Below are 9,764 nucleotides of genomic sequence, written 5' to 3' on the forward strand. Positions count from 1 at the left end.
CTATTGCTCCACCGCAGTTAGGAAAATCCCACCGCTCGGCAAATTGGGAAGCCACAGACTGCCATTCCTGTGGTGTGGAGGGTAGCTGTGGGGACAAACAAAAAAAGAGATTTAGTACTTTGGCACATAAACATTGCAAACATAATCCTACAAGCATCCTTGTGCAACTTTACATTTTTAAAATAGCATTTTCAAATTATGAAGGGAGAATTTCGGGGCACAAATATATAGGCCCACTTAATTAATAAGAGACTCCCCAGCCCTCTGATGGGGACAAAAACACTTTGAAGGGGGGGTGGGGGGTGTTTAAACTGTTTTTAGAAAACAAAAAAAAAAAAAAAATAGTGGCAAGGTGGGGGTTGGCCCGAAGATAGCATGCTGGACAGGTTAATATTGGGTAAGATCCAAATATGCAGGTAGGCCAAAATAAAAAGAACATGTAAAAGCTGATATCAACATGCATAGGGAGAAAAGGGAACGTTAGTTAAACACACAGCATATCTGGGAAATAAAATAAAAAGTTAGTTTGCCACATTATTAAAGACACATTGTGAGGTTAAAATGAGGAAACTTACCTTCATATACTCCTCGTGCATAACTTTAATGATGGCAGCACATGTGTCCGGTATGATGACCCCAAGCGCCTGCGGAGAGATGCCTGTTGAGAACTTGAGGTCCTGCAGGCTCCTCCCAGTCGCCAGGTACCGCAACGTGGCAATAAGCCTCTGCTCGGCCGTGATGGCTTGGCGCATCACAGTGTCCTGCCTCGTGATATAGGGGGACAGAAGTTCCAGCAGACTGTTGAATACGGGGTCCGTCATGCGGAGAAAATTCCTATAGTCATTAGGATTATTCTCCTGGAGTTCCCTAAGCAGAGGCATATGTGAGAACTGGTCACGCTGGCGCAACCAATTCTTGGTCCAGAAACGCCTCCGCCCCCTGTTTCTGGCCAAAGTACTGGAATAATGAACATATCCAGCAGCCATCCCATAAACAGCACCAACTCGCGAAAATTGACGCTGCTGCTCCATCATGGCTTCAAACCGGCCGGCTGGTCAGTCAAGAACACACTCCAACAGAAAGCACAATCAAATCCAGCGGTACCTGCAAAGAACGCACGACACACAGATACGAACGCACAGTACGAATCTGCTAAGCAGAACGAACTGCACGCCTGTACCCGAATGCCAACTACGTACCCACAAGCACACGCACTGAACGAGAAAATACTACCTGCTAAAGCCTGGAGACCGAGAAGCGCGAATCAGCTCTAACCAAACCTTCACTAACACGAGCAAAGCCGTAACTAGCAAAAGCGGAACAGAGGGCGTCGCCATTGACTTTGGCCTTTCCCTTTATAGTGACGTCAAACGTGGATTACGTGCACGCGTTCAGGTCCGCAGGGAAATATCGTCCGCTGGTGTGTACAAGCCAGCGGGCCAAATGAAAAAACAGCCTTGTACGCCGGAAACAGCCCGTCGGACATTTCGAACGGACATGTTTGCTCGTGAGTACTCGGCCTTAGAATCGTTTATTTGTGTGACAGTGAAGGTAAGCTCAAATTACACAGTAGATTCCATGCCAGAGAGCATAGAGTTAAGCTCTTGTGACTCATCAGTAGCCTTGGTCAATCACAGCTAATCTCACATTGAGCAGAGTATTGACCTATCACAGACACCTTTGCATCCATTCTGTCTGGGAGGTTCCTAGTACTGTACATGTGCTGCATTCATTCCACATGGAGAAAGAGAGCAGAGCAGACATACAGAGTTCAGTTTTATGGAAGCAAGGGCCTAAATAGGTATGTTACACAGTTATATATGTTCTTATTGTACATAGTGTGATCAAAACTGAATACTGATCTAGTTGTGTGTTCATTTGTAGTTCCACCAAACTCAGCCACATTAAGTCATCCAAACTAAGCCATCAAACAAAGTCATCTAACCGCCCTAACTGCACTAGAACGAACTAAGTCACATCCATCCATCCACTTTAACAAGGTAACCGAACTAAAGCAACACTGCAAACCAAGTTGCAAACCACAGTTATAACTTTCAGAGAAATCCAAGAATGCTTTGATAACTTAGAGAGAGAGAGAGAGAGAGAGAGAGAGAGAGAGAGAGAGAGAGAGAGAGAGAGAGAGAGAGAGAGAGAGAGAGAGAGAGTATAAATACTGAAGAAAGAAATATATCCACCATTTTATATTGAATGACAAGATTGAATATTTGAACCACCATTTTGTGATACTTATTCAACACGTGTTTGTACATGGACTGTCTGCTGCAAAGCAGCAGTGTTATCTATGAAGAAAAGTGAAGTTAATAAAGAAGTTATTTTTAAGCATTTGGTGTGCTCTTTAAACCTACTGCTTCCATAGAACGGAAATAGAGGAATTTTCAGAGTAATAGACAGTCTTGTTGGACTGAAAAGTCAGAGATATCACCATTCTTCTAATGCCACAGCGCATGAGGCACTTTATAGTGTTGCGCCTGCCACAGTAATTTCCCAGCAAATGGTTAAAGAGGAGTTCTAGGCCCCTATGAAATTTTTGTTAAGTGATCAGCTACAAATACTGCGCTTCCTAATTGGCCCGGAGGTGGAGGAAGGAGGAGGGGGGGGGGCAAACTTCTGAGGGACAGGATCTATTTTTTCATAGGAAGGGTTTCTGTTGTTGCTGTGGAGGTCGTCTGTTGCTCGTGGGGGATCTATTATTGTTGGGAGTAGGTCTTATGTTGCTGGGGGGGGGTCAATCGTTGCTAGTAGGGATCTACTGTTGAGGGAGGGGTCTTTCTTGGTGGCTGCTGGAGGGTCTATTGATGCTGGCTGGTGTGGAATCTATTGTTGCTGGAAAGGATCTATTTTTGCAGGGGAGTCTATTGTTGCTGGGAAGGTTTATTGTTGTTAGTGGGGAATCTATTGCTGCTTGGGGTGAGTCGTATGTTGCAGGGAGTCAATAGTTTTTGGGAGGGATCTACTGTTGAGAGAGGGATCTTATGTTGCTGTCTGCTGGAGGGTCTACTGATGCTGGTTGTTGGGAGTTCATTGTTGCTGGGGTGGATCTATTGTCACTAGGTGTCCATTGTTGCTATATCTATTTCACTGCCTTTCTTGTTATCTCTCAGCTCTCTGAACACCAGTCAAAGCTCCTGTCACTAAATAAAATGGTTAGCGTACAGTCCTGTTTACACCTTGCTTTTGCTTAGCTTTGCTTCGGCTTCGCTTCAAAAATTATACCCCATGTAACTTTAGTGGTGCTTCAAAACATCTTCAAAGCCTCCATAAAAGTCTATGGCAAAGCTCGCATTAAGCCCCATGAAGCCACACCAAAGCTCCACCAAAGGCTCATCAAAGCCCCATCAAATCTTAATCGAAGCACCAAGCAAAAGCAAGTTGTAAACAGGACTGTAAGCTAACCATTTTATTTAGTGACAGGAGCTTTAACTGGCGTTCAGAGAGTTTTAACAAAGCGTGTCCAAAGCCATGTTTAGAAGCAAGTGTAAACTAGCCCTAAAGAACATTTAATTTTTATCCTTCTATATATTAACACTATACATTTCTTCTTACCTGTAGCACCAGTCTGTATCGCTGGCTGATTGTTTGCAGAGAGGGGAACAGACAGGCCTAGCTCATACACCTTACACATGTCAGTGTGGAAATGCTCCAAGCAACTGGAAAACTGGACCCACAGGCTCTCTAACTCCATGCGGTCTTCTTTGCTCAGTTGTTTATCCCGAAGGGCAGCTGTAATTGTGTTCCTGTTGCTTAGTGCCAGCTCTTGGGCCCTTTCTCGGGTGCGTCTCAATTCATCACGAAGACGTTTACTGTCGGAGGAGCCTCCAACAGAGACTGCCAAGTGTCTGTAGCATGCCACCACCTTCCCATCAATACATACACAAAAACAAAGAGAATATAAAATGATAGCTTTTATACTTGCAGAAAATAACAGTCAATCAACAGTAACATTTTCAAAAACTTGTAATTTGTAGAAAAAATATCTTAGCAAAGACCCTGCTCCCTGCCACCTCCTAGTAAACTACTGTCCATCTTCGAGGTACTATTACCGAAGTTGGTTTAAACTCTGTGACAACCTTATGCAATTGAACAGCATGAAGGGTGAGTGGTTCAAATATGCTCTGCCACTTTATTTTAAAAGGGCAAAATAAAGCATTTACTGAGTACAAAATTACCATAAGTCATCAGTCTTATGAACAAATCAGGCAATTCCTGGATGTAAGTTCAGTAAACCATCATGGATTATAAAAGGGTAAAAAAATATGAAACAAAAAAAAAAAATCACCTGTTACATGATGTATAACGCATTTCCAGGCATTTATATTAAAGGCCATTAAAAAAAAAAAAAAAAAAAAAAGAGGTTAAACTTACCTGTTCTGTGCAATGATATTACACAGAGCGGTACCTTAATAATTATTTGGCATTCCCCTGCCAGTGCTATTCTGTCCTTCTTCCTGCAGGTGCCCCTGTAGCAGGCCATGTGCTATGAGGGCACCCTTGAGGGTGCACTCCTGACACTCCATAGACACACAGCACCAGTAAGCCACGCCCCCCCCCACTTCCACCTTACAGGAGTTTCCCTGACAGTAAAAGGAGCCTATGACTCCACTGCCCTCAGTGTCTCCTGTGAAACCAGGAAGAGAGAAGAATGTTGCTGTAGTCGGGACAGTGCAGGATCAATGAGAGGAGTCAGGTAAGTGTTTAGGGGGTGGTGGACATTTAGTGAGGCATTTTTTACTTTAATGCAGTGAATGCATTAAGGTAGAAAACAGACTTTGGAACCACTTTAATATGCTGCAAAAACAACAGCGATAAACCAATTTAAAACAACTACTGTTAAATGCCATGAAATAATGAAAGCTAAGGGGCAGTTTAAGCCATATACCTGCTCAGCCTCTCCAATATTTTATTGAAAATGTCTGTTCTCAATAGTCACTATTTGTTCCAAAGAAAATTCGCACTGTTCTACAAAAAAGACTGTTGGCATTTTGTACCTTTTGGTTTGTTGTGCCATTTTTTGCCAGACTCACAAAATAATGTCTATTCAGTGGTCACCATGGGCACCAAGGCTTTACAGGGGTAGAAGTGACTGAAAGCGTTAGAAAACCTTACTCGATCATCTTTGTTTACCAACAATAAGCAAATGCAGGAGGTATCTACAGCACACTTTCCTCTTCTTCCTCTACAGACTATAGATGTACGGTGACATTGTGTAACTGTTTATCTATAGAGGCCTGACGGCCATTGCTCGCCTTGATTGGATTGGATCAGGTTTGCATGACCGCCTGTCCTTTATTGTCAATGGCAGCCCGACAGAAGAATTTTTTGAATAATAATTTTTTCAAATATACATTGGGCCGGTTTGGTTATCTTTATTTCTCAATATGTTACATCCAAAGGTTGCATTTTCCTGCTCTGGTGGTTTTGGAGCACTTCCCGTCTGGTACAGCCAAGGCGAAGAGTCACTTGGCATGGCACCTCCTCCATTCTAAAAACGTTTTGTATTCTTTTCAATTAATACAAAGTGTTTTTGTGATTGGACAAGGATAGATCGTAATGTCATTGGCCCCCTCTGTCCACCTTGTCCAATCAAAGAATGCCTTATAATAATTTAAAAATATATAACATTTTCTCTTTGTCTTCACTGTACCAGAGGGGAAGTCACTCCAGCACTGCTGGAACAGGAAAGCACTTCCTTGTATGTTTCAGGCCCTGTACACACGATCGAACATGTCTGCTGAAACTGGTCCGCGGACCAGTTTCAGCGGACCGATCCGACCGTGTGCACAGCCTAGCAGACAGGTTTTTCCTGCAGACAAGTTTTAAAGCATGCTTTAAAACTTGTCGGCTGGAAACCCGTCCGTCCGACATGTCCGCTGGTTAGTACACCTAACCAGCGGACAGATATTTCCCGCATGCGTCGAATGGATTCGACGCATGCGTGGAAGTATTTTACTTCCTGGTTTGGTGACGTGGCGGCGTCAACGTCACCGCCACGTCACCGCGCTGTCTGTCCGCTGGGATTTCGGTTTGATGGTGTGTACAGCCATCAGACCGAAATCTCCGAGCGGACATGTCCGATGAAAACGGTCCGCGGACCGTTTTCAACGGACATGTTCGATGGTGTGTACGAGGCCTCACAGACTACTACTGATTTTGAGACTCACCTGAAGCCCTTCGGGTGTGATATATTGACAATTACAATTAACCAAGCTGACCCAATCTAAATTTTAAAAATAGAATATCCCTTGAGTTCATAAATAAGTCTTTTTAAAGCACAGATCAAGTGTTTATTGCATACTTCATACTAATTCCGCATACACACGATCGGAATTTCCGACAAGAAAAGTTCTATGTGAGCTTTTGATTGGAAATTCCGACCGTGTGTAGGCTCCATCGGACATTTTCTGTCGGAATTTCCGACCGCAAAAATCTGAGAGCTGGTTCTCAAATTTTCAGACGGGAAAAGTTCTTGTCAGAAATTCCGATCGTCTGTATGCAAATCCAACATGCATGCTCAAAATCAATTTGACGCATGTTTGGAATCATTGAACTTAATTTTTCTCGGCTCGTTGTAGTGTTGAACGTCACTGCGTTCTTGGCGGTCAGAATTTCAGACAACATTTGTGTGATCGTGTGTATGCAACACCAAAATTCAGTCCGATAAAAATCCATGGTTTTCTTGTTGGAATTTACAATCGTGTGTACGCGGCATAAGTGTATAGTTCACTTACTGAAAAGGCCTGTCCAAAACGTGTCTCTAGTTATGCAGGGACTTCCCCCTTACAGTCCCCAATCACCATAATGAATGCTCAATTGAGATACTGCACATGTGCAGTAACTTAAAGTGGAACTTTAGTGAACAAAAAAAAATTGTAAACAGACAGGACTTAGAATGCAGAAGAGACATGCTATCTTTACCTGCCTGTACACCTTCTTTACTAAACTGCACAGGCACATGCGAGGGGGTGACATGATTTCGGACCAGCCAATGAAAATGGGCAAAGAATGGTACTCAGGAGCCGACTGGCTGAAGATGTCAGTGACTGGCACAGAGCTCCAGAACGCAGCAGTGTACGAGAGAATAGTGGTGAGTATAGTTCCACTTTAAAAAAGGGTGACACTGGGGTTGATTTACTAAAACTGGAGAGTGGAAAATCTGGTGCAGCTGTGCATGGTAGCCGATCAGCTTCTAACTTCAGCTTGTTCAGGAAATCTTTGACAAAAAATCTGGAAGTTGATTGGTTTCTATGCAGAGCTGCACCAGATTTTGCACTCTCCAGTTTTAGTAAATCAACCCCCTGTGATCCGGGACATAGTCCAGGAACACAAGATCTGAGGTCCGAAACGTGGCACTGTCACAGCTACTTTTGGAAAGTTGGCATCTCTTTTCTTGTATAGCTAGATAAGTCAACCCTTTATTAAACACAATGAAGCACGTGTTGATGACACAGTCATAGATGTATTTATATAGCAACAGTCACATAATATAATGATATATTGATTTTGCCATTCAGTAAAATCAAAGCAAAAAAGAGCAAATATTTGTCTGTGCTTGCAATATATTCTTAAACTTCATGCAGTGAAACTGATGCTCCCTGCAGTCTTACACCTACACACATAATCCTACTATAGCTATTCTTATCCTACTACACTCTCCACTTCCATGAATCCCCATCAGTATGCAGTACATATCCTTGCAATGACTTTCAGCAGTAAGGGAAGCACAATTAATAGAATGCAAAATGGCTGCACAGTATTCTACAAATATATCAGCATTAAACAGAATGATTTATAGAGGTGATTTTAGATATGAATAAGAAGAAAAATAAAATAATTAAAAAACAAACAAAAATGCACTGATATTTACCTTATTAGCTGTATTTAATATGGCTTGCAAAAATTCAGCTATCCACAACACATTGCTTATGGTAAATTTGACCCTAGTATTGGTAAATCAGTTAAGAATATGTACCTTATTCAGTCCTTCCACCACTGCGGAGCATTCTTCTCTGACTTTCTGGGAGTTTATGCATGCTTCATTGCCTACCTTGTTATTTTGGATAGGCATTTGGGCTTCTTTTTCCCCGAGAAGCCTCCAAAGTTAAGATCTCTGCAGTCTATCAAGCTACATGTTGTTCTTGATCTTCAGCACTTAAGTTTAGCATTTGAAGAAATGCAAATTCACTCTTTAATCCATTGAAGAGTATGGTTTAGTAAATGTTCACCCATAAAACACAGAAAAATAAATTGTAGGAGAAGCGTTCCTGAATTCACCACCGAAACAAACATTAACAAGAAGAGTGCTGAGAAGTAATCCGAGGGATTATGAAAGGAGGTCCTAACCCTGTGTGAAATGACAAGGCCTTTGTAAGCTCTTTATCTTACACTCTTAGCTCTGGAGGAATTCTTATGCTCCAGTCTCTAAATTCAGAAATACAAAATATGTTTTCCATGTCTTCTGGAAAACTAATTAAAAAAGGAGACTAAAATTTGGAGAACTAGAATTAGTCTGCTGTAATTAAATGTAGAATATTGTTTTAGAGGACAAATGCAAATTAATGTAAAATTATCCTTTCTGCCTAACCTCTAAAGCAGTGGTCTCTTAATTGCGGCCCAAGGGCCAGATGTGGCCCATTGCCTACCTTTACCCAGCCCTTGGGAGTTGGGACACTATTTCTCCCACAGATACGAGGCACTATTCCTCCCTCTGACACCAACAATGGGGTATTATTCCTCCCATTGACACCAATGTTGAAGCAAAAATTCCTCCTCTGACACCAATGATAGGCAATTATTCATTCCACTGACACCAAAGTTGGGGCACTATTTCTCCCACTGAAGCCAGGGATGGGGCACTATTCCTCCCATTTACACCCACAATTGGGCACTATTCCTTCCACTGACATCAACGATGGGGCACTATTTATTTCTTTGACACCAACAATGGGACACTATTCCTCTTATACCAATGATGGGGCACTAGTCCTCCTCCTCCTAACCACACGTGTGCTGTGTAATTTTTTTTACTCCCACTGACCACCAAGCCTGGGGCATTTTCTACTTCCACTGGCCCCCCTAAACCCTGAAGGACAGTAAACTGGCCCTTTGCTTAGAAATTTTGGAGACCCCTGCTCTAAAGAATCCAGCCTAATCCCACACCACATGCATACAGTAATAACCTGTGTCTTACAGCCATAGCGGGTCCTCATCAACCCACTATGGGGCCATATCCTAAGCATTTCCAGTCTTGAGATGTCTACTACACAGTCCTAGTCAGTGACACTTAGGGCTCTTTCATACTCTTTCCTAAACGGTCCACCCGCCAGTTTTTTTGGCGGACCTGAACGGGCGCTCCGTGATCCTCTATGGGGCCACGGATGTCAGCGGTGACATGCCCGCTGCCATCCGACCCGCTCCGATCCGCCAAAGTGTGAAGGAGGAAAAACCTACTTTTCCATCCGTTTGGCGGATCAGATCGGGTGAACACGGACAGGCGGTCCGTGTTCATCCGATCCCCCCACAGGGGAGAGCAGAGAAAAGACAGGGCGGTCCCTGCACAGTGTGCGGGGACCGCCCTGTCATCCGCCGGCTCAGCGGGGATCAACGGAGCGATCCCCGCTGAGCAAGCGGAGGTTCACGGGGCAGATCATTACTGATCCGCCCCGTGTGAAAGGATCCTTAACCACTTAAGGACCGCCTCCTGCACATATATGTCGGCAGAATGGCACGGCTGGGCACATGTACGTACA

General features: G+C 43.4%; 1 protein-coding gene across 1 annotated transcript in view; it reads right to left on the reverse strand.

Moving 5' to 3' along the window:
• Window positions 1-8,174, reverse strand: part of LOC120940733 (regulator of G-protein signaling 9-binding protein B-like) — a 42,701-nt gene extending 34,527 nt beyond the window's left edge. The window contains exons 1-2 of the mRNA XM_040353749.1: window positions 7,988-8,174; window positions 3,565-3,874 (exon numbers count right to left, since the gene is read on the reverse strand). Of these exons, the coding sequence (XP_040209683.1) occupies window positions 3,565-3,874; window positions 7,988-8,083 (406 nt within the window). The 5' untranslated portion in view covers window positions 8,084-8,174. The remainder of the gene's footprint in view (window positions 1-3,564; window positions 3,875-7,987) is intronic.
• Window positions 8,175-9,764: the final 1,590 nt, after the last annotated feature.

The sequence above is a fragment of the Rana temporaria genome, chromosome 5 (assembly GCF_905171775.1).
Source record: "Rana temporaria chromosome 5, aRanTem1.1, whole genome shotgun sequence".
NCBI lineage: Eukaryota > Metazoa > Chordata > Amphibia > Anura > Ranidae > Rana > Rana temporaria.